Source organism: Nymphalis io, chromosome 1, assembly GCF_905147045.1.
Source record: "Nymphalis io chromosome 1, ilAglIoxx1.1, whole genome shotgun sequence".
In the NCBI taxonomy this organism is placed as follows: Eukaryota; Metazoa; Arthropoda; class Insecta; order Lepidoptera; family Nymphalidae; genus Nymphalis; species Nymphalis io.
The window spans coordinates 5,561,252-5,587,897 of NC_065888.1; the positions used below are offsets into that span (position 1 = coordinate 5,561,252).

The window sequence follows — 26,646 nt, forward strand, 5'->3', positions numbered from 1 at the left end:
TCGTTTAAAAATATACTTTAATACAAATATTTTTATAACACTTTGTTTTAATAAATACGTGTCATGCTTTGGTAATTATTATATATCAAATCTTAAAAACCAAATACATCACTTTTTAAAATAACACATTGGCATAATATGTAATAGAAATTATAAACCGTAGATACATCATTTTAATTCAATAACGGACGTGTAGTAGCGAGTATTATTAAGTATTATTCATAATCATATATAAAAAGATTACACGTATACAAAATAAGCAAATTGAAATTAAATAATAACATTGAGGTGAGGCTACAATTATGGCACAGAGGAACTATCGGGAGCGAGGGGCGGGCACTCATTTCTCTTTAGGTTTCTTTTCCTTCTTGCGTGGCGGCGGCACCGGCGCTTCCGCATTCGTCACGCCCTCCTTGTCCTTCTTGAGCACCTTCTTGACTATCTTCTTCTTGGGCGCGTCGGACGCCTCGGCTGGTTTCGGAGCGACCTCTGTCTTTGCGGAGACCGATGACTCGATCTGAGCGGCAGTGGAAGGCTTCGGCTTGACGCCGATCTGCGAGAGTGCGACGGAGCCGACGGGCGGGGTGGGCACCTCGGGCTCCTGGATGGACAGGCGAGAGAGTTGCTCGGCAGGGACGGCGGGGGTGGCGGGTGAGTGTGCGGGCGGCGAGGGCGCGGTGACGGTGGGTGTGCGCAGCTCGCCGGCGATGATGGCGTGCGCGAGCGTGGCGGCGTCCTCCAGCTCGCTGTCGGGTGTAGACAGCGGGTCCGTCGCTACGGGCGGCCGCAGCTGCAACTTGCCCACCGGCTTGCGACGCTCCTCCGCTATACAACCAATTTAGTCCCGCCTTTATACTCTCTTTCGGTTAGATGTGGCGTTAGTAGGGCGGTCACATTAGAGAGCAAGCTCGGTTAGCGCCTGGAACAAAGTTAGGGAAAACAGAGCTACACGGTTAAGTTCAAAACGATGCGAGTGGAAAGTTAGAACTGTGTCAGTTTAGCGAAGTATAGCTGTACATTACAAGGACAATTATTATTCGTTTTGCATCTAGCGGACTGCTTTTAATGAAGTTTAGGGTGTCTTCGATACTACAATTACTTAGATATTAATGTTTGTTTAATTTTATTAAAAATATAAAGTAATATACAAGTAAATAAATTATTATTGGTAGTGTTTTCACTCGAGTATGATATTGTGTTTTATGAAAGTGCATGTAATAATGTTCCTTGCAATGGATGAACGATAATGATGAGAAGCAATTAAACCAAACAGAAAAGTTTCATTCCCAGAGAAAATCAGTCGAATTGATTTCACGAAGACCACTTATATAACATATGCAAAAGTTTTAACAGTCGTAAACGTTAACAGGTATTATATACAAAATGGGTGGTCTTCATGAGGCATCAACATAACCAATACATACGCATCTGATTTCAGATCGATGGACGTGGGGCTTACACTTGGACACAAAATCTAATAATTAAATAAACCGTTTCAAAATCGTATTTGTAAAAATCATACAGATTTCTACAAAAAAGTAAAACGAGAAGCAAAAGTAAAAAATTGAGCATAAATTGTTTAGCATAGAATAAAATATTTTGGGTCCAAGTTTCATATTGTTATTACCTGTTCTATCAAAGCCTCGTCTCTTGCGCTGCCTCCTCGGTAGCTGGGTGAAATAACAACGAATTTTGAAAGGTATAATCAGTAAAAATAAAACCAAAAAACACAAAACGGCACAAAAGAAAAACACATGTCTTTTACGGGATCTAACGAATTTTATTTACAGTTTCGTTACATTACCCGTAAAAGATGACAGTATAAAAAAATATTAGTACAAGAATATGAAAATTGCAAAATGAACTCGGTGAGATCTGAATGCAAAGCCGTTCGGTAAGCCGAAAACGGCACCTATTAATTTTTGTCTACTTACATTTGGCAATTGGTGCCTTAGGGATTTCTTCCTTGGATGGTGTATTAGCTAATGGTGGACTGTCAGAGCCAGCTTCGGTAGGTGCTGGTGTTTCGGGTCTTAATTCAGCTGCCTCTGGTATGGGTGCGGGAACTTCTGGAGTTGGCTCTGGTACCGGCGGCTGTTCTACAACTGTTACCGGTAGAAGAGCTTCAGGGATAGGTTCATCGATTTTTAACGCTTCTAAGGCAGTAACTGGTATTTCAGTTTGCTCGGGCTGTTCAGTTACAACAATAGGACTTGAGGATTCTACAGGGACAACAACATCCACTATTTCAGTAACTTCTGCTGCCACCTCAGCCGGAACTGGAATTGATTCTTCTATTTTACCTGACGGTTTAGCTTCGCTTGGTGGAACTGGAATTTCGGCTGGTTCCGGTTCCTTGGATAGCGTTGAAACTTCTGCAGGAACAGAATCCATTATTTCAGATTCTGTCGATTTAGGAACTTCAGCCTCAATCTTCGCAGTTGAAGTTGTAACCTCCTTTTCTAGTGCGGATAATACTGTTTGCTTTTCCGAAACAGCCTCGACTGCTGAACCCGCTACCGTCTCTCCAACTTGTTGTGCTGCAGGTTCGGATTGCGATTCCGCTGCTTGCTCAGATTGAGAGGCTGGTTGATTGAGTGATAGAGTTTGTGATATTTTCGCCCATATATTATCAAATGAATCTGCTCCCATATAATCTATGTTTCCAGCCTCCCACCCTTGCCGCCTCGCTAGTTCGTCTACGGCCTCTTGTTGCAGCGGTGCGCCGGGAACGACACGTGCCAGGTTAGCCGCAACACCAGTCTGAAAAATTACAAAAATATAATTATGTCGAGGTTCATTTTCGAGATTTCGTATGGCGTTGTAAGCGTAACTTGTTATCACAGAAAAAGGTAGCTTTGTTAATAAGCATCGTGCAGTTTAGTTGTTTTATTTCTTTTTTACATGCATTATAGACACAAGCTATTAATAAGATTTTACTAAAATATTATAATACGTTTATTATACATACCAATATATTATACATTTCATAATCATTACTTACTTGAATTTCTTCGTAATTTATTGACTTATCGTTACTACCCTCTGAGATTGTTTCTAAAGCATCTTCAAATTCTTCTGAGCTCTCTGGTGTTGGCGAACGTGGAATAAATGGTATTTCATGGATGCAGACCTTACGCCCGCGTGAGTCTATAGTCATTCTGTGCCTTAAGTAAAAGCCATCGTATGGGTGCCGAGGTATTGGTTCCTCATAAACATCACTATCGCTATCGGAATCATATCCATTATCTTTTATTTCTGATGAATGTTGACATCGCATTCTGACGTGATCCATCATCACGGTATATACTTGCTCCGTTTTGTTTTGTTGTTCATACTGAGAAGGAAAGGTCCTATTCCACTTTTTATGTTTTATGGATCCTTCGTTATCGTGAACACTATTAGGTATATTCGAGACGTGATTATTATTTTGAGATTCATTATTCTGTACATTTAAATTGCTTTCATTATTTTCTGCCCGATCAATGTAAGTGTAGTGATGTTCATGAAAATGATGCGGCTCTTGGTGGTTAGTTTGTTGCTGCTCGACGGAGTTGTGTAATGTCATTTGTGTATCTTGTAAGTGTAGCTGAGCACTATCGCTTAAATTATTATTATAATAATGTTCGGAATGTTGCTGAAAATTATGAGATTCAGAATGAAAAGGTGAAAAGTGTGATTGGTGTTTATGTTCAGAGTGGTGGCTGTTTGAGTACGTACTGCTTATTTCGTTATGCTCGTGTAAGTGGTAATGATCCGGAGATTTTTGTTCGCAGCTGTAACTACTATCAGATTTACGGTACTCCTGTTGTGGTGGCATGTAATCCCATGCATATTTTCTCATATCCTGATAATCATCTATTGTTTGTTCAGTTGGTGTAGATTGTTCTGTGCTAGGCGGAATATGTCCTCTGTAAATATTCCACGGATCGTGGAACTGACTCATATCAATTTCTGGTATATTTATTTCAGAATCGAGATTTTGATTATCCGGGTGATGCCATGGAAATTCAGAATCTGGATCTAATATTGGCTCATAGTAAATGTTATGGAAAACTGGTTCTCTAAATTTGGCAATTTCTTGTTGATGTACCACCGATGAGTCGTCTTCTATGTTATCCTATTGGTTAAAGCGATAAAATAGCTTAGTAGTTCAGCATGCAAGGAAATACTTGAAAAAAGCTTAACACACTAAGAGTTCTAAAAATGTTGTGCATGGCTTAATTTAAGGAGACATTGCTAAAATAAAAAACAGGATAACAAGAGAAACACACAAAAATTTATATTAAAATAAAGAAATAGCCAGATCATATTATGTATTTTATTACGTTATATTTATAAATAATAAATTATTGTATGTTTGCTCAGTGGTGCCCACTTCACCAAAATACCAACACCATTAATTCCTCGAACCCGAAATGTGATTCTTTTAAAGCAACGAAAATAATTTGAAAAGTTAGAATAATGTTAGTATTTTGGAGAAACTTCACCAAAATACCAACACCATTAATTCCTCGAACCCGAAATGTGATTCTTTTAAAGCAACGAAAATAATTTGAAAAGTTAGAATAATGTTAGTATTTTGGAGAAATGATTTTTTATAATACTAGCATAAAACATTTACAAAACTTGCTAATTGCATTACAAATGTGCACAAGCTCAAAAGACAAGCATTAGTTTTGGAAGACATAAACTAAAGATAATATTTATAGAAAATAACAATTAAAACTGAAAGTAAAAACTTTTTAAAAAAAAATCATGAAAGAAATCACTTGTCTATATGTTGAATTTTTTTTTCATCTCACCTCCTCTTCAATGTTCGAATCCTGTAGCGTATGCTTAGAACACATGTTGTACTGGTAAGATCGGACGCTTATATGAGAATGGATTGACTTATTGGACTTTATGAAGGGTATTGCTAGGTATTTGCGGTCGTGAACCGTGAAATCCAAGAAGCCGTATTGTATTTGATCCCATTGTGGTAATTGATATTGGATCTAATTACTTACCAATGCGAAAACATTCCACAAATGTGATATAGTTAAGTGAAATAGTATCGAATAACAGCTTCGTTTTTATATTGTGCATTTTACAATACCGTTTTAGCACAAAAATAAATCTTTAGCAACATAATCAATCATGTATTCATAAAATTAGAATTTTAGAAAATAACGTATTTTTAAAGAACTGACCATCTAAATGTAAAGTAAAAAAAGTAATTCAAGCAATAACAATCAATAGCCCAGTATGTCCCTCCAGTATAATAGCATTGCTATTCATAGTACTAATTCAAAACAATAGAGGATAATATTTAAAGTAAAAGAAAACTTACCATATTTACATCTAGCTGTGCATGAACTTGAGCAACGAAGATATCCCACCAGAGTTGCAAGAAATTACTCAAATGTTCTGGCGCTTGAACGGATCGAGATTCCCAATTAAACTGCTGTAGCCACGGCTTGGCCGCTCCAATAAAGTGGATTATCTTTAAATTTTGGCCAAAGCTGGAATCAACAATTAAATAGAGTTATTATCCGTTATTTTTCGTTACATTATATTGCAATTATACATATTGATTACTATATATGGTGAACTACACTTACTGTTTCAAGGCGGGTAAATATGAGTAGAATGCGGCGGATGTGACATTGTAAAGGAATGGTAGATGTTTGTTGATATCACCGTGTGCCCAATCCGAGAAATAGGAATTGAGAAGACCTTGGTCACCACCTATGAACAAAAATGCGAGTATTTTTGAAACTATAATAACATTTTAACATATAATGTTCAAGCAGTCTTAAAATTGCAATTTATAAGCTGACGATAGAAAACGTGAATATTAACGTTGCAATAGCGGACATCAAACGACGAGGAATGTAAGCATACCATCAAAGCTGCCACGTTCAGACGCGAATGTGATAAGGTTGCTAAAAGTTTCAGCGGACGGTTTGAATACGAAAACACCAGAATTGAAGCAGTCGGGCCAGCCGACGTCAGGTGCAGCAGATAGCTCTTCACGATCGAACAGTTCATCGCAATTTTGGACGACCTTGAAATAAAAAATAGTATATAATTTACGTCATTTACTCGGATCTAAACATAGCTAGAATAAACTTAGAAAAACATTTCATTGAACGTTATTAAGAATTCACTAAATTCTGATTAGAATATGTTGATTGCCTTTTATAATTTAGTAAGGTATTACTGTATGCCTTGTTACTAAAATAACTTCACCGTAATTAAAATTATTAATGTAAAAAAGTAGTGTATAATTATTTAAATATCTATATTATAACCAAATATAATACAATATAAATTGATACGATCACCAAACTGTACTAAAAAATCATTTCATAAAAAAATCTACGGTATTAAATTTAGTAGATAATGTTTAAACTTAAATATTGCAAGTTTTTGTTGTTCCTTAAATTACTTAAGCCATAAATAAGACATTTTGTGCAAGCTATGGGTTTATATAGCTATAATACCTAATTCATATCGGCTCGGCTCCCCAAAATCTGCAATGCGAAACCTATTGCATTTATAATATTAATATGGATAATGCTCGTCAATTATTATAGAATTAAAAGCATCCATAGAAATTAAATAGTCTTACCACTTTCATGTGCAGTACACGACATAAAACACGTGATTAAACAATGAGTTATCAAATAGTTTTATCGGGGCTTCATTTGACCTGTGATAAAAAACTCCGTACCTCGCAAAATTCCATTTAAAGTTTTTATTTGTATCGGAATCGTATAGAATATTTCATTCACTATATAATTATATAATTATCACTATCCAGCTTTTGTTTTTATTATATTCTTTTAATATTATTTGAGTCATATGATAAAAGCAAAATACGTCCAGCCGGTTAATTGTTAAACAAACTCGCAATTTTTATAATGAATCTCAGAATAATAACAAATCTGCTCGATAATAACATTGGTCAGTTATATTTATTGTCTAATTAATTGAATACTCAGCATTCATAATGAACTACAAATCATAAACGTGATATTTCTGCTTAGCCGATAATTCGTCAACATTTCGCTTTCATCTTATCGCGTTATTCGAAAGAAAGTGTATTATGGATTTGGAGCCTATCCAAAATCACCGAGAACAAATATTTGGGCCATGGTTGTGCGTCTCATCATCTCGCGTTACAGCGCTAACGACCGCATCCGGTAACATTGACTTTCTTATCACATAAACAATAACTATTAGTAATAGATTTTATTACTGGTGATAGAAATTTATACAGGGAAGTATGGTTATTAAATACCCATCATTTATTCTACCGCCACGCAGTAACAGAGGTTACAAAAGCACGTCTTTACATTTTATTAGTTAATTTTATGAAAACTTCTGGCGTTTGAGTGAATATAAGAAATCGTTCTAATATTATAAATTATATTTATTTTTCATTAAACTTTGATTCGTCATTTACACCGTAATTTTAGCCAATGCATTTGCTTAATTACTATTAATCAATAGTAAGTCGTACAAAATCGTGTTACTTTATAGTATGAATCATATTCAAAACTCCTAGAACAATCTTAAATAGATTTTTCATTTTTTGGTCCACGTCGACCAATCTAGACGGAAATTAGACAAGTGTGCCATATAGATATAGCCTTGAATTCATATTATGCTACAAGGAGTCGAGTACGTTTTGAAAAAGTTTAGTCATAAATCGTAGCAGTATTCCTGCTCTTTTTTTGTCATAAGTTTAGCTTTCTTTTAGTAGGAAGACATGCAAACATATCAGCCACATCGGAAAGAATAATTGATACTTGACACAAACAACCTCGTTGGAAAACGCCTTTTATTTTTAATTTAAATTATGTTAAAATCGCCGTTTTAAGTCTTCATAAATTTTTAATGAGGTTCCATAAGAAAAAAAAATACCATAATATATTTCTATGCAGTAATAATAAATAAATTATTGACCTTAACTTGGAAATTAACTTTAATTGTTGATATTAGAATGGCTTGCATAGAATTTGGATAACGACACAGAATCATCAACTAGTATTGAATGTATTATTATGATAAATTACATATATTTCTTTAAATATAATATTTCGTGGATATATCACATAATAAGGGATTGACGTACAAACTCTCATTCCTTAAACAACGCTTAGAGGTGGATTTCCTAAACTCCTGAGTTTTTTTTCGTTTTTAAGCAAAAACGACAAATCAGTTGTAGTCATTTTATACAATCATAAAATTGTTAAAAACACATGTTTCTCTAGATCTATATCCTATATCAGTACTTACCAGAGTATCAGCATCAAGGAAGACGCCTTTCTCGTATTGCGTGAGATTCCAGCAATGGATCTTTGTAAAGGTAATGCCTAGTTCTGGCCGCTGCAGCAGTGCGAGGTGGGCGGCGTCACGGGAATCCAACACATCAACTACTACCACCTCAGCAAATACTGCGCGAAGTCTCTCTCTAAGGTAAAAATCGTCATAATTATAGTACATCGCTGTGATAAATTCAGGCGTTTCGGATGAAGATCTGTATCAGCATTCAATTAAATATCTAATAATTGCATCTGTCATCTCTCTCTCATTGGTAAATAATACAAACTTCTTTGTATTTAGATAGACCTAATCCAGCAATTTATGTACCTCAAACCTATATGCCTCAAACGTGTAAAATACCACGACAGCTTGTCATTTTTCTCCTGGATCAGAAACTACCACAATCAATGTGATCCACATAACCCCCGATAGAGAATTTAATAAAACCAAATAAAGTTACTAGTAGGTTGTAATTTTCGATTAAAAAATCAGTAATCGTAAAGATTCTAATTGTCTAAATATAGTGGCGTATTTTATTAGAGTTTTTTATATTTATTTTCTATGTTATTTAATTTGTTTGAATTTATCTTTCAAAGTAAATCATCGGCGGTATTAAAACAGTTTAGTTTTATGATTCGACACGGTAATAAAAATTACAATTTAATGTAGGAAGTTAAAGTAAAAATCAAAATTAAATATCACGTTAACGCAAAATTATTGCGTAATTTTTGTGCTAAATTAAACTCGGACACTTGTCCAGTAACGTCATGGAACAACATGGCGTCAGAAGTCAAAACCAGAAGGCGTGTGTTGTGACCAAAATACACTATCTGTTTTATTAGAGTCAACAGAAACACGGGCCAAAGTACATTTATCTATAGATTTTACTGGCATTTACAACTGGCCGGTTTATTATTAAAAAGCAATCAAATACGATAGAAATCGTACTTCATTTGTCCTGAAATGAGTATGTTCCGACAGAAAAAAAAAACATTTTTATAGTAGAGGACATACGACACGATGTTTTGGAAATTATATGATACTTTTCCTGTACGAATATACTGAAATAGTGTATTCATTGAATTATGTGTATGTATATTTCTTTTGCTGTAAATTATATAAATATCGATTTACAAAATTAAAACATTTCTATTTCGTTTAGTTAATTAAATATTATTAGGACCTTAAAGATTAAATATTTGACAAAGTTTTTCATAATGAAATAAGCAGCCGATGTTTTATCAGATGAATAATATTCTAAATATTTAATAGATTTGTTCAGTATATTTATTAAATAATACATGTAATATTGCTTTCTCGGTGTTTACCTCATAGACTCAGTAACGGAAGGTGTAATAAGCACCACCGCTGGATATGCCGAACCGACTCCACGCAATGAATGCGCCAGCACCAGCGCTCCAAGACTGTAGGAATCGTTTGTGGCTAGCGTTACCCATGCTTGATCTATAATGAAATATTGCATTAATAAGGTTGTGCAGAAGAAATATAAGAATCTCATTATACCTATAAAGTAAACAATTTATGTTTTTTGCATTAAACATTTCCTTTACAAAGGTAATATTGTAAAATTATTTTATAAGTACCTAACTTCCCTTATATCAAGGATACATTATCATTGCCAAAGACGTAAAATATCAAAATATCTAGAAATTATTGTATACTACGCAAATCACATCACTTGTCTCAGTAGATGTAGTCTTGTGGCAAGATTCAGGAAGTGCGCAGTACGTTCGATGACGCCGCGTAGGTAGCTCTACATGATACTAAATATATTGGCACGTGTGTAACACAATATATCTTGGCGTTCCCTATGGATTTACCTACTATCTTTGTACTAATGATGACGGAATCGAGTCATGCGGGACATGCTGCTGTAATAATGTTAATAGATACAAGTACAAAATAAACTGCACCGACACTATGATTTTAGTTTTGTTTGTTTTTTATAATATATCAGTCCCTCATCCTATGCCCGCATTATGCTTATAGCCTACAACTAACTATATAAGCTCTATTCACATATAAAACCCGCATTGGAGCAGCGTGGTGGAATAAGCTCCAAACCTTTTCCTCAAAAAGAGGAGAGGAGGCCTTTAGCCCAGCAGTGGGACATTCACAGGCTGTTACGGTACATATAAAACTATCGATTTTATATCTATCAGAATAAATAGTCTTAACGACTCATATGTTCCCAGGAAACAATGAAGACTATTTACTATCTACTCTATATCCTAACACATTTTATAAATAAATGTACTCATCATAATCTCATAAATAGATGCATATAATTGTGAATTGTAAGACCGATATTTATTTTAGTATTCCGTTCGACACATTAGTATAAAGATGTAAACATATATTAATATATTGTTAATAATAAGAACACGATAAAGTGAAAAAAAAAATATATAGCTAGTTCCTACGTAATTTTACAATGATTCCATACGCTGGTGTTATCACGGAACTATATTTAAAACAATGTAAATAAGTAGGTACGCAATGATAAATTCGTAGGAATAGCTCAAAGCATTTATCCCGCGTGGGCCATTACATAGCGCCTCCATGTAATAGATAAGTGCCGCACGTTCTTCTCGTGTTCTAGTCTAAAATAGCGCGACACAAATAAAATTGAAAATAAAACTACTCGATAGCGTCAGATATTTGGTGCCGGGACTATTCGACTATGCATTCCACAATTAAACTAACAATCACTCTTTTCTTTCTGCGTTGTGGTGACGTTGACAATTCATACAATCCTCAAATCTTATCCCGGCAGTACGGATTTAGATGTTCTCAATTTAAAATTATTAATCTTAATTTTTTTCTCATATGTATTTGAAATTTATTTTATCGTTAAAATTATTCGTAATTTTTATTTCTTTTAACAGTTTCATTTTATATATTGCATATTACATATTCTGACGAAAGGTTGAACTGGTACTAGCACAAACCGAATCGATATTTTAACATTTATTATGTACATGTTATGATTATAGTTCAAATTTTAAGGGAGTAGTAACTGTTCCTAAGTTTCCGATAGCTGCCTTCTTTCTCTTCGATTAAGGCGAAAGTTATTCCATCAAGCCGCTTTTGTGTGGGTTGATATGTATGTGGTAAATTTTATAGTACATATACAAGCATGTTTCTGTACGATGTTTTCCTTTATCGCCATGTCAGCTTATAGAATAATATATTATAATAATGGAATCAAGCTATATTTATACGTAAATTACTGTCCAAGTGTTAATTGCTTAATTGACAAGCTGTCTTAGATTTGTTGCTTTATAAAATTAGTCATTTAGTAATTAAATAAGTATATTTCTTCTCCTTGGAAATTATCTTAAATATACCAGAAGTAAACGTGACGAGCACGTAAAGGTTGAATGTCTGAGACAGAATACTTAAACATTAGAATTCATTTTAATGGATTTTTCAATTGAATAAAATATAGTGTAACATTATTTTGTATAAAATTTATATGTTTGCTAGCTGATTTTAAAAATTGAATAATTATCAATTTCAAGTCATCACAAATATAGTTAGAAAATAAAATTAATACCATTATAATATCTTCGCTTGTTAGTTAGTATATATTTTATCGTGAGAAGTTTTGTATCGATTTCATTATCACAAATAATGGAAAATCGTCATTTTATTTTACTTCCATATCCTTAATTATAATATATTATTTGAAGGTTTACTAAATATATTCATCTATTAAAAAATGAATGATATTATTAAAATATATTTTCGGGTAAGATGTAAATAGAAACAAGGAATGCCGGCAACATGGAAGCCCAATAAGGCACACGAGACATTAACGGTGGCGCGGGCGCAGGATCAGACGCGGCTGGAAGTCGGGAGCAATGTCCCTGCGGTTTCTATTTAGGTGCACCCGGTCTGGCGGGATAGTACCATGAGAGCACTCAACCGCCTAACAAAATAAAGTAATGCATTAATCATGCATTCACCGTTCAAATGTCGACACGACATAGGCAAAAAAAACCAACATGCAATTCCATTCATGTAGAAAGATTATCGGGAATTAAACTTTCTAAGTTAACATTTCGATTATTTGTGTACACGCGATTTCAAATAAAGCGACGTTTGTCGTGCTAATTAATGTTAGTTTCAGTATGGAACGGAGAAATATAGTAATAGGTGTTTGAAGTTCTTCAGAGAAAGTAGAGCAAGTTGATACTAGATAGAAAACAGGGTTTAGCATGGTTATTATCTCGGGACAAATATACCTACTAAATATGCTATATATTTAATTAAAATAATTCAAGTATCACAAATAGATTACGGATTATAAGTGACTTCGAGCTTAAGATATTATAAGGATTCTATCAGCAAATAACTTTGAATTCCTATCACTGTTTTGTAATAAATCATTATAGAGTTATGTTTCTGATTTTTTTATAGTTGTTTGACTCCAGTGACATGTTTTTCGTTTTTATTTTGACCAAGGACAAAAGTTATTCCTATACCAACCTTAATAAAATTCACTCAGTAATATTCGCATTAATGATGCGTGCACTAACAGACGGAAAATTTAAACCGCTGAAGATATTAAAAATCTATTTTGACAGTCGTATTAATAATAATTCAGACCACAACTATTTATAAAAGAATTATAATCGAAATCCTCTTCATAGATTTATAACAAACTTATTACGATGAATCCTTAGTCGTTTTTAATTAATAATCATTAACGTCAACTTAATTTATAATTTTCATTCACATCATACGATAATGTAAGCATATTCTTACATAAGTGTAAATAACTTCAAGCGTAAATATGTATATAAACAGAAGATTTGCAGCATATTTCTTATGCATAGATAACATATCGAAATTAAAACATCATTTTAATATTTTTTACTGTACTCTAGAATATAAAGTCTTTATTCGTATCAGTCGTAATACGGTCAAGTAAAAGTTTCTGGGACGTGTCATTAAACAACCTTAAAAATACCATAAAAAATTAAATAATTATTATCTTAGCATGTACCTACTCGTTCTACAGAATATCTTATAATAAACATTTTTACTGTTGCTAATCGAACTATCTTGACCGTTCTCTGGATACGCTAGAAGCGTATATATAAACTCATATATTAACTCACGGTCAAGATCATTGCAGTTAGCCGCTGATAACGAATCAGTGATTACATTTATTACTACTTTTATGACATAGCCTCGTACGATACCATGAGTAGTTTAGGATCAGAAAAAATTATCTGATAACAAATGTGTTGTGTTAACGCGCGTATTAAACATTTATACTCATAAAACAATCAATTCATAACCATTTTTGTTGATCCATTCAAATAAGTAATCAAGTAGCTGATTGATGTGAAAGTAATTTGAAATACAGATTACAGATATAAAATGAATATGCCTAAAAGAAGTCACATTAATCATAATGGGATTTTATGGATAATCTTAACCTCATAATTTATAAACTGACTGATAAATTGATTCAATTAGGGGATTCATATTTCTATTAAACTATGAATATGAAACTCACCGTACCCCATTATCTAATTCTAAACAATTTTTATTATCTTCCAATTTATTTACATATATTATGTAGGGCAATTGTTATATAAGAAAAACAGTTTTAGAAATTACTAAGATAGTCTAAGTTTAAGTATGTTAAAGTATTTTTTACGTAACTTTTAAAGACACGTCAATTTTAGTACGATGTAAAAAAAGTCAAATATTTTTTTTTATGATAAAATAAAAAAATCTAACTACCCTTTCTTTACTACGATTATCTTTATTTTTTTAATGACAATTAAAGTTACGGAATATTGAATAGTCGCAGTTAATATTTTTTCTCAAAACCTGAAATCAAAATATTTTTAAAACTACACTACAGGACTCACTTGACATTTTGAGGCCGGCTGCGTGACAGTTCTAGTCACCTTAAAAATACCACAAACTACATACGCTCTTCGCGCAGCACTGGCAAATGCATACAACGTGCGCGACCGAACGACCGCGACCCCCTCACGGCGCCGGCATCCACGCACACTAATACATCTTACGTCATCATTTACACACATATATGTAACTTGTCGTTAGTGTAGATTTTAAATCAATAAATAAATAGCAAAAGTTAAGCAATTATTATTTATTTATATACAATCAATAAGCAATTTATAAAGCAATGTGCTAATAAACAAATTGTTAAAAATGTACAGCCATTTAGCATATATATTATTCAAGCTCGCTAGTGGCAACTCCAGTATAACTACTGTTTACAGCGATCGATAGATGTCGGTGGGTGTCGCTTTATTTTCGATGCTGTATATAGCATAACGGTATCCGTAGTAAAATATGTTCGCTGCCCAATAGTTTCTTTGATGCCTGCGGGGTGTCATTTCTTAAGAAAAAAATATATTGATTCGCGTTCGTACGACAAGGGCTTAATAATGATGAGTAACTGCTCTATTTGTATATTTTTACATGATTCTGCGACACAAAATCCTTATGTGAACAAAATATTTAGAGTTTATTTGTAAAATGTCGTAGTCGGAATACGGTGTTGTGTTTGTTTTCGGTGTTTCGGTGGTAACGATGGCCAATTCTCCTACGAGTATAGAGACGCAAATAGACAGCTTCTTAGAACAGTTCAAGAGAAGTGCTTCGAAAGCGATGGAAGAACGTATGGAGTGGCCCGACGGTCCATGTCCAGGAGCAATCGTTAAATCACGAAGCAGCTGTTTTACTCTAGATTCTTCTTCTGGTGGTAAGTACAAATTCTAGACTTATTATATAAAAGAACAAACTAACTTATTAAAATTTTATAATTGTACTTACATCAGTAAATCATAATTTCTAAGTAATATTATAAAGCAATTACATTTTGTTAACATTTATATATTATTTATTTTAAATATTGTCACATTAGATGTCGTTAAAATATTCGATCACACTATTTGTCAAATGTCAATGATCAAACATGCTCAAACATTATTGATACTTTTATTTATTAGGTAAAAAAAAAACTTTGAAAGACACCACAAAATCGTTTTAACACGCATAATAATTTTATTTTTACATTAAAATTAACATTTATATTATTCAAACAATTCATTAATTCCATAATATATTTTTCAAATGACTAATATTATGATTTCCTTTTGACATCCTAATAATGTGTATTTTTTATAAACTTCACTTTTTATGTTTCTGAGGTCGCTTTGAGACTCTTTTTTTGCATATTACGCAAAAAAATAATTAAGATTTAAAAAAAAAATCGTCCAATTCATAACGCGATAGTTTTTTTGCATCTGAATCCTATACATATTAAAAAGTTATTTATTATTTTTTATGGTGTACTTAAATTCGACATTGAAATTTTACTCTTATCACACTAAAAAAATGTTTACTTCAAAAACTATAATTTTATAATTATTTAAAGCTCATGATATTTGGATTAATCTGGACTCGAAATACCAATAAGGGTTTATTATTATTAACGGCTGAACTAATTTGTTTTTAATAAAATCATAACTTTTGTAACTCTCTCAGTGCAAGTTATAATAAATAATAATTTATTTCTTAAAATTATTTATCACATACAACAATCGAAACAGACAACTTATATTTATTATTGTTTTTATCATCAAAACAAAAGACTGGTATGACAGTATGTGTATTAAATTTGTTCATAATTATTACTCATCGTGAAAATAGAAATGTTTGATACATCGTTGAAATGCACATAGAAAGGTGTTTCTCCGCTAATGCTGTTTTTTATTACGTTCTTTATAGAATCATAACCACAAATGAAAATAAAATAATTGTTACTGTTGTCGTTAATGATTTATTTCCAAAAACAAATTTTAACCCTTTCATCTAATAATACGAAAGATAGAAAAAAACTAATAAAGTATTGTTAAAAAGAGACGCACGTACATTTCTTTCTTAATAGATACATTCTTGCCTATGCATCCTATATTACGATCTCACCTTGCGATGTTTTTGTGTGTGTGTGTAGCGTCATTTCTAAAACAAAAGCTTACATACTTTTAAGGTAGCTGTAGTTTTTGCGCATTTTAAAAATACGAGGTTTTCCGTATTCGGTTCCGTCGGATTATTAACTTTTTACAAATTAATGTATTATAAAATTGAAAATAATGACAAAATATAATATAAACACATATACATTTGTAACTGCTAAATTGATCATCAAGATCATATGAATATTTTTTACGCGCATTCGACGTAATCCAAATAAACACTTTCTCTGATAATAGTGTATTTTTTACTTCTTATTACATCGGATATATAATATCTTTGGTAAGTACTTCATTTACTTACCTAACACATAAGTAATTATGTTCATTCGAGCAATTTATAAATAAAATTTTGCACCTGATATTTTTTTTTTCGAATAGTTAAAAAAAGGCTTTTCTTTTATTTTAACAATGCTTATCTCTTGATTAAAATTATTTTTAAATTGCTAAGCAAGCACGTAATCAGAAATGCATTAAGCTCAAATTCTCACTGCATTTTAAAAAAAAATAGATCGATTAAAAAGTGATTATTAGAATTGTAATGTCAATCATGGATCATAAGAGGTAAATTCTCAAAAGCTCTCCTCTTTATACCTTCTACTGTTTACCTAGACTCGTTTTTAGACTCGTTTCGGATAATCGTTTCTGTGGCTCCTTTTGTGACAAATCTCAATGGAAAATCACACGTTATAATGTGTTTGATCATTTATTTTTAAATAAAATGCACCATACCTGTTTTACATCTACTAATCGTGTACATTAGGTATTGAAGAGGTATTGATTGATGGACGTCGAAGCAGACTACCAGGAAACGTAGCGAATCCCCCTGGTTATTACATAGCATAACGTGTATGAAAAATATTAATGCCAAACGAACGGATGGGAGTTGAATGTTTCATTTTGTTCCACGCCAGTGCGGACCCTTCCCAGTAGCTTGATAGTTGATATTGTATACAAAAAAAAATGCATCTGCATTGTATACATAACTAGAATTTGGATGTTTCAATATTATTTTCTTTTAATGTTAATTTTTATTTTAGCATCGCATTCATAAAAATGCGAATAAATGGTAAGATAATCAGATATTATGTACATTATATCATCCAGATGTACAAGACACCTTCCTGTGTGAATCCTCATAAGTGAATCGTTATGACCACGTTTTATTTTAAAGTTGTAATTAAACCAACACACTCACCCATGTCTTTAATTTATACGTTATAAAGAACATACGATTCTGTTTTGTGCTGAAACTTAAAATAATTTAATGTCAATTATTTAAAAAACTTTAGTAGCAAAAATCCAATATTTAAAATATTGTGTAAAATTACTTTAATGAGAAACTTTTGTTACATTTTTTTATTTGTAGAAAATTTTATATTATTATTTAAACATGATTTAAATCCTAAAATATATTTTGAATTTGGCGCGCCGTTAAGTCAAAAAGCGTCGATACGGAAACATGAAAGACAGCGACGTGCCGTGGCCGCGCACTGTACTAACGACATGTTCTACGGCGTCCTCCGATTTTATTCACGGAAAGTGTATCGCCATATTGCTTCCGTGAATTTTGTGAAATATTTGTACATTTCTCTTCAATTATGACTATAATATCAAAATGAAGTGAAGTAAAACAATCAATACCAAAAGAGTAATCAGTGGAGTATACTTTAAAGTGTCTAAGTTGCGCAAATAACGCGAAAAAGGTGAGTTTGATTCTTTCTTTGCTATGACTATATGGCCCAATATTCCACGGGAGTTCGATCCGCTATGCGATAATGAAACTTAAAAAACGCGATTAAGGTTAATAATTGCACGGTTTTTGTTATGTTTATTTACATGAATTTGAAAAGTTATCGCGGTTTTCTTGAGAGAATCGTGGGGTTGTAGATTCTTAAAACGATCGGGGCGGGTTTGTCGTGTCGCTCAATGTCCATTGTACATACACGTATGTAAGTAAGTACATGTGATTTGACGTGAATGTTCGCTTGTAGTGTAGCGTCGAGGCAGAATCATGTCTTTTGAGAAAATGGAAGTGGTGAATCCTGCTGAGAAAGAAGCAAGCGAAGTCCTGCATTCGCTTTTATCGGTAGAACGACGAAGTGTAGATAGCAAAGAGGCTATAATTGTGTCTATACCATCAGACCAGAACGGCGGCGGCGAATACGGCGAGAGTGCACAATGGCACACCCCTGTTATGGGCCAACATTCTGTATTTGAACTTGGCGGTACCCAAAATATGCAACAGCACAATTATAATGGACATCAGGAACAGGTATTTTGTGTTCAATTTGTAATTATTCCGTGATTTAAAATAATTTCGAAAAAATGCAGTTTTTAAACAAGAACCGTTTAATATGATTCCGAAATAAATTTTCAGGTTCTTTGGCAAGGACACACTATTCAGGTGGAAAATGGGGATGGTAACTTGCAAGGGATACCAGGATCATATAGTATTGAATTTGAGACAAATGTGGAAGGAGGTGACATGGACGTTGAGACAAAACCCAAAGTTGAAAAGAAAGCCGGTACAAAGAGGAAGAAAAAAATGGCCGAGTCAGATAGTGATGAAGAGGTTCTTGATAATAAATTAGAAGATAATCCAACACAGGTGACAATAAGAATTTCAATTTCGTTTAAGGTTTCATATATTAAGCTCTTTAATATACATAATAATTATTATAGTATAATTATAACAGTAAATGTAATAAAATATTAACAATATACATGGCAAGTGTTTCTAATGATAAATGCTTTTAATTGGAATCTGATATTATTATTGTTTATTAAAAGTGAATAAATAAAATAAAAATATATTTAAGGAACATCAATCCTTAATTTTAAACATTAATTAATAATAAAATATAATTTCCATTACATTTCAGGTTAAAGAAAGATTGAAAAGAGGTTGTGATTGCAAAGATAATTGTTATCGAGGACTGAATCCTGAGGCTGTATATCGCCATCGGTTAAATATAGCTGAATTGACGAAAAGTGAACATGACATGTACTTGATGGGTATTACCATGGCTAGTTTGGCGAATCCAGCTGAAACATCACGACACAAGGTCAGGAGGAGATTGAGAGCTTGCTATGTGTATCAAGGAAGGAAGGTTTGCCTAGAAGCTTTTTTGTATCTTGAGAATGTTACCCATTATCAGCTCAAGCGAATCAGGCAGCATGTTATGACACATGGAGTGGCCCCAAGGATACATGGCAATGTTGGTAAGAAACCATATAACACATTCACACTTGATATATACAAACATGCAACAAACTTCTTAAAGGAATATCTTAAGCAGCATGCAAGCTCTCCTAAAGATGTACAACCTTCAGGAGAAGGTAAAAAAGCTAGTAAGACTGTTATTATCCAAGGCGATTCTAGGAAGCATTTGTTTGAAGCATATAAAGAATATGGAGAAATATTAGAACCAGGCGTAAAACTAATGGGTTACTCAACATTTAGAGCTTTTATGAAAGATCAATTTCCTCATGTTAAATTTGCGACCAAAAAACAGGAAATTCCCAAAGACATGGTTCCATTCCGTAGTGGTAAGTGTATGTCATATGACAAAAACAAGGACCCTATAAGAATACAACAAGAAAAGGAGAAGGCAGAAGCTAAAAAGGCAGCTATGGAGCAAAAGAAAAAGGAAGAGCATGAAAGAGAACACCAGGCACAACAACAAGCTCAACAACAACAGCAGCAGCAACAGGTTCAACAGCAACAGCAACAGCAGCAGCAGCAACAGCAACAACAAGTTCAACAAGTGCAAGTGCAACAACATCAACAGATGCAGAACCAAGGACCTCATGTTGTTATACATCAACAACAGCCACAACAGCAACAACAAATGCAGCAGCAAATGCTGGTCCCTCAAGTGAGTCAACACCAACAAGTGCTGACACAACAGGTTGGTGGTGTACAACAAGTATCACAGCAACATTGTGTGCAACCGCTTGGTGTATCAGAAGATAGTGGGCAGCCAGTTGAAATGGCACAGCAAGTAATCCCTCTTGCAGTAGTGCAACAACCACAACAGGCATACATTGTTACTCCCGTCTCACACTTCCAAACAAGAGTCCAAGGAGCTTGGTACAGACATTGACAAGAAGACATACTATCCTCTGTCAATGTAACCTCAAAATGTGAGGAACAGAGAGTGGGTATAAACATGTTTACGTAACATGAGATCTCGTTATGACTGAACTGTTTACATAGTTCCCACTAAAACTATGATCCACTATGTTAATTATATAAAGCCATTTGTAACTTTGGCAATAAGTTAGCAAAGATACTTAGGTAACACCTTTTCAGTATTGGTTTATAAACTGATTTAACAATTAATAAGCATAAAATTAATCATATTTACACAATATTATTAGCATTAGCTATGTAGTTTATTTTTATGATAATGTAGAAGAATGGGCAGTTAAAATTATTTTTATGTTATTATTTTAAATATTGGATATTTTAATTATAATGTATATTTGTAGGACCTTAATACCTTAAAATTCTTTCACATATATTGAAACTACTGAGAAATCTGCCTATTCATCTTTATTATACATAAGAATGTGTGCTCTCCGATTGCGTTGTAGAAATCTAGGTTAATAAAACTGTATTCATGTATTATTTTATACATTTTACTTTTTTTGTATCTAATTAATTGCTCATCACAAAATTACATGTATTTTAATTTTAAAAAAGCAGTGCCTTCATATTATGACATGGACTTGAAATTCCTTGATATGATTGGTGTTTGATTGTTTCAAGTATAAGAGTAGTGAGTATTATAGTGTTCTCGAAAGTTTTCATGGCATTCAATGAAATCATGTCTATATTTTGTACTTTTAATACATATCAAGTTGAAAATGTCATACATGAGCTAGTATTCAAGGGATGGTGTAGTGAAGGGTATAAGTGAAATAAATAGATTCTTATACACTGCAGTTTTAGCGTTTGCAGCTTTAGGCTAAGATGATAGAGTGAAAACCTAGATATTACGTAAAAACCTTACTACTACTGAAATCTAAATGACATAGATTTTCGTAAAATATATTTTTGTTTAATCCAGTTGTTTGTTTCAAATGTGAGATATATTTTACAAAACCTAAAACAATTTTTTTTGTTCACTGTTTAAGAATTACACTCAAAGAACTTGTTCTTTAGTGTATAGACTATTGGACATAACAGTCAAATAAAGAAAAGTTTTTGTTTTTGGACAGTTTTTTTCAGTCATCATTTTAAAGTCAAATCATGATCTTTTTTACTTAAGAAACACTGCTTATTCAATTGAAAAGACATTTATGAGAGAAGATTTAACACTTTGCGTTGTATCTTAACCATCATTTTAAGTTTTATACATTCTGATAATAAGGTGAGTTAAATATATAAGACTGCTCTACCTAAATAAAAACAAATGTTTATTTGAAATATATATGTGTGTAATGAATTGTGTTGTTTGTTAAAGTTAAAATGATGACTAGTTGTAATGAGGAAGGACCAGAACGCAATAATTATTCTACTTTTTGTGTGATTATTCATGGGTCATTATTGAATATGTCTAAATCATTATATTTATTATATATAGCATTTGAGCCATTGGCAGTATTTCATAGCTTAGCCTCGTGAGTCTTATAATAACCTGCTAAACACAGAGCGATGGCAGCGACTTTGACTAACGCGTATGAGACTAGAAAAATTGGTATGTGTGATTTAATACTATTAAAATAAGAAAATCATACATATGTCAAATAATACTTCCTTTACTATTCAATTGTTTAGTGCCTTTGATCTAATGGCTAGCTTAGAAGACCAACCGATTTCACCTCGAATTGCTCTTTGGGTTATGAGAGTGAGGAAACAGCGCATCTGTGTTTTCGCATATAATTGTGCACTTATATCTCTTGCACAAACAGCTAGTCAAAAAAAAGCCAAATAATTTAAACATTCGAACTATTTGTACACCAATATCGTTTGATTTTAATGAAAAAAAAACAAAGGCTACTACTATTGGAATCGCGTCATTCCTGTCCGATAATTTTCTTATTTTACTTGTATTAAATCAAGTGTGTAACTTTGTATTGTACCTCACATGTTAGTCTGAAGTCTTAAGGAGAAGCCAGCTCTCGGGTACGGGTATACCCGTGGTATAAAAGCAGAAATTCTCTTTATCTTTATATTTTTAGTCCATTAAATATTTGAAAAGTAAATGGATTGTAATCAATTTACCTTTAAGACTTAATATACAATATACCACGCTAGAAATAGCAATTCTATGACTACTAAATGCAGGATGATTGTGCAGTCTCAATATTTTAAGAATTCGTAAGAATTCTTATGACATAAACAAATTGGGCATTTCAATAGTTATTTTCATATTATATACATTATTAAAATATTTTATTATCATGAATTTAAAATATGAAAATCTCACTGTATTTTAAGTTAAAATAAATATAATTTTTTTAGATACATAAGTGTGTAATCGATATAATTACTATAGACAGTACAGAATTGTGCCTAGAACGTATGCTTACCGTGTATTTTATAGTGCAATGGCCGAGAGAGGTTAATAAATAATTTAATATTTTTGATCTTTAAAAAAATATATATTATATTTGAGAAAAAACACATTTTTACATTAAAACACGCCATAACATAATTAAAATCAAATAATAACATTTATTAAAATCAAAGTGATATCTTACAATAAAATTGAATGGTCTGTTACAAATAGCAAATATTTATTAATCTCTTTGGTGTATTTGTAAGGTTCGAAGCGAGCACTATTATAGAATTATTTTAATATTACAAGACTAATTTCCTAAAATAAATATTTATAGTAATTAAAAGTCCTAAAACTTAGACTTAAAACGAATTTCAAATTTATACAGCAATAACGTTATATTAATTTTAAAAGTGCTTATTTTGTTTTTTCATGATACTTTTTTCCAATACTTTTACCCCAATTTTTGTGATTGTGTATTGTATATTAAATATAATATACGTCTACTATAATACGTCATCGGCTTCAATTCATTTTTCTATATTTATGAATGTACTGTTTACACTTTTGTTTTGTTTGTTTCTTTTTACTTTCTTACTTAACTTTTCAAAAGCTGTTATATTATATTATATATATATATATATATATATATATATATATATATATATGTTATATTTATTATTATTATATATATTATATTTATTATTATTTTATATATATATAACAGCTTTTGAAAAGTACCTTATAATTCTTAAGCTTGCTTCGAATCGTAGTGGTTGCTCTTAGCGTGATGTTTGGCATTTGTTCCCAAATTTTTAAAAGTAGGAAGACCTGATGTGATAGAAAATAAACTTTTTTACGCTACTTTCATCTTTTTTTAATTTCTATTTCAACGTTTTTATTGATTGCCACATAAAATGAGCCTTTAATGAGCAAACTTAACATGTGCTTCATACGATATATAAAAATAAGGAATATCACAGCAATAAATTATAATTTAATTATAAATTGGCCTTAAAATGATAGGATATACATACGTAAATAAAATATAATGAAACAGTTTTGTCTATGTATTGTTATTAGCGTATTCCAGGTCGACAAAGGTCTGATCTGGATCGCACCCACGCCATCCTATGCAGTGCGAAGTTACAACCGGAGATTGTCTGTCGGGGGTGTACGTTCGTCGCACTCGTGCTGTTCGTCTCATTGCTCCGACCACTTCACTTAGTAATTCATTAAATTCTCCGCGTCAACCATTTGTAAACAAAAGTCATTGTTTCGTCCTCATTCGGTCAGTTTGACGATGGCTACTTGCCTTTGTGGGCGCGCAAGGTGTCATCTTTCCATACGCTGACCTCGGCAACAGACGATATGAAGTTTTGGAAGTGCAACACTAAACGTACACGAAGCTCTGTTTTAAATAGTAAGTTTTTTTTAGATAAACCGATATTTTCTATTTTATTTTAATTTTTTTATAGGGCTTAAAAGTAGTCTAAAATACCCTAAGTGTTTAAAGTATCTTAAAGAATTATTTAAATTTGTTTCTAATAAGTGGTGACATATGCTTTTCTATTTTTTCAAAATTATAAAGAATACATCTTTCCTCTTGCATTTATTTTATCGTGAAATATATTTTTTATCTTATTGTGTTTTCTTTCCAGTCCCGAATAAGAACCACGTTAGCAAAAACAATTTTCTTTGTGATATCATGATATGTTATGTGAATTTTTGAATACTCTACATATATATATTATATACTCTACTTTCTATTTATATATTTCAGGCTCAAGAAGCAGTATAAGTTATTGCTTCTTGAGCCTCTTACGAACGACAATTTAGTATCAACTAGCTTTAGTTGAATGCTGCATAAATTTAAATAATTTATTAGATACCCAGACACAAACTACATATTTTTTGTAGATGTGTCTATCCTCGTGGTCATGTCTTCATGTTATGTATTAACAAAGTTTTTAATAACAGACTACACGCCAATTGCCTCTTAAATATAATAGCTTTGGAGCGCCATCATTTAACAACCACAATGAGCTTAAAATAAGAAGAAAAACAAGGCTCGTTAGTTTAAAAGTATGTGTGTAATTAGAAATTATTTTAAATTATATACTTTATTCGTCGGCGAGCAATCTTAATTATTAATTGCTCTGAAGCCATTGACGATTGTGTTCGGCAATTGTAAATAAAACTCAAGGTCGATTGAAATAATTCACCAGGTCAATATAATTTATCGTCCCAAGATTTATTTTTGATTAGTTGTGTTCAGCGTAACTAGTTTTAAACAAGTTTGGTTATTATTGAAAAATACATCAGTAATAATTTTATTAAAACTATCATTTGAACTTCAACTTCGGCGATTTATTAATTTAGTATATGAATTTATTTTACAAAAATTGCCTCATTTGTGAGTATCTACGGCACTTTTCCGTATGATACCTAAATTTCATTCCCTAACTCCCTTAAAATATGTTTTTAATTTTATAGCTATTTTCGGGAATATGTTTAATATAATTAAACGTCTAGTAAGATTACAATTTAATCTGGAGTTGTGTATATTATACACTTAATAAGTGTTATTTTATAAATTGTATGGTTTTTTATTGAGTGATTGATATAAAGCTTAACAGAAATAAAAGCTTATATGTCATTATTTTTATATTAATTTTATATTGAGGAAAGACCTCGTATTTCTAAAAATTTATTGTGTGGAGTCCAAATCAAGGCGTAGGCTGGCAATGAGGAACGCGGCTAGCCTGATTGCTATTCGAGCCGCAGTCCGCCGGCTTTTGTTTGCTGTTCGCATTGTCATGTCTTTCCTCCGGTTCCGACTTTTACTGAATACCGTCGTGGCTAACATTGTAATTTTAATCTGTCATTCTTGGAATAAAAAATGCTATCATGTCGATTTAATTGGAACTTACAGGAAATTCTTGAGGGCACTTTTTATAAGCGTAAATGTATCGAAATTGCGGTTGTGTGTGAATCGACTTTTTCTAATACCTAAATAATATTTTTTTTTAAAACCAATTTCATGAGAAATCTAAAAAAACCTCGAACTGTTTTGTCTGAAAGTGCAAGATTCGTAATTTAACTTTATATTTTAACTAGTCGGTAATGTAAAATACGTTTTAAAAATCGTTATGTAAAAAACTTTGCTATCAAATAGGTACTGTGAGGTGTGATAAAAACAATAATATATATTTCAAACACGGATTGGTAGGTAGCTCAAATAGCTAGGTGAAAACAATAGCATAGTTATGAATAACCGAATATAAATAATTTAATATGACGACGTAACTCGGCAAACGCTATTATGATGAACGCGAAAAGACAGACACGAAGCTTTGTCTGTCCCTAATGCTTACTATTTGTCCCTGACAACCTTTGAACATTTCAATATAATAAACGGAAAAGATAGACACACTGATTCAGTTTATTCTTTCGATTAACATGAAAAAAACTTTTTTAGAATTGTACACCTTTTTCCTTGTTAAGTTGAGCTTAAGAAAATATCGTAAACTATTTACTGTTATAGATAAATAACTATAAAAAGCGTTGCTTTCAGAAATATTTACACTTGTACACGCTACAGGTTTTATAAAGAATAATCTGTATGCTTAAAGAAAATAGGAATAATATTTTAACAATGTTTTAAAATAAATAAGACTTTTAATGTTCTCTCCAGAGATTACATCGATTCGCGAGCAATATTGACTTCCTAGATGGAAGCCAAGTAGGTGGATCCGTCTGTA

General features: G+C 32.3%; 2 protein-coding genes across 14 annotated transcripts in view; one reads left to right on the plus strand and one right to left on the minus strand.

The window, feature by feature from the left end:
* On the minus strand, positions 1-14,368 carry LOC126768650 (uncharacterized). Of its 9 annotated transcripts, none has more exons than XM_050486933.1 (10): positions 14,232-14,359; positions 9,645-9,780; positions 8,290-8,464; positions 5,887-6,049; positions 5,604-5,730; positions 5,333-5,504; positions 3,005-4,120; positions 2,304-2,763; positions 1,628-1,670; positions 577-825 (listed from the first exon to the last, which is right to left on the minus strand). In XM_050486933.1, exons 1-9 carry the CDS (start codon positions 14,236-14,238, stop codon positions 1,636-1,638), a joined length of 2,391 nt encoding a protein of 796 aa, XP_050342890.1. In that variant the 5' UTR covers positions 14,239-14,359; the 3' UTR covers positions 577-825; positions 1,628-1,635. The 9 variants fall into 9 exon arrangements, with proteins under 9 accessions (XP_050342837.1, XP_050342846.1, XP_050342906.1 ...); XM_050486906.1 differs by having other exon boundaries at positions 1,935-2,763; XM_050486924.1 differs by having other exon boundaries at positions 585-919.
* Positions 14,369-14,686: 318 nt separating this feature from the next.
* The window catches only part of LOC126768734 (guanine nucleotide exchange factor DBS-like), a 76,355-nt gene continuing 64,395 nt past the window's right edge, over positions 14,687-26,646 (plus strand). For 3 of the 5 annotated variants that reach the window (XR_007669255.1, XR_007669253.1, XM_050487013.1), the window contains exon 1: positions 14,687-15,097. Coding sequence is in view for 2 of the 5 variants with exons in the window: in XM_050487013.1 (XP_050342970.1) it covers positions 14,926-15,097 (172 nt within the window). In the remaining 3 variants the exon portion in view is untranslated. Of the gene's footprint in view, positions 15,098-17,872; positions 18,077-24,094; positions 24,306-26,646 lie in introns of those variants that run through there. The other 2 variants (XM_050487051.1, XM_050487031.1) reach the window with 2 other exon arrangements.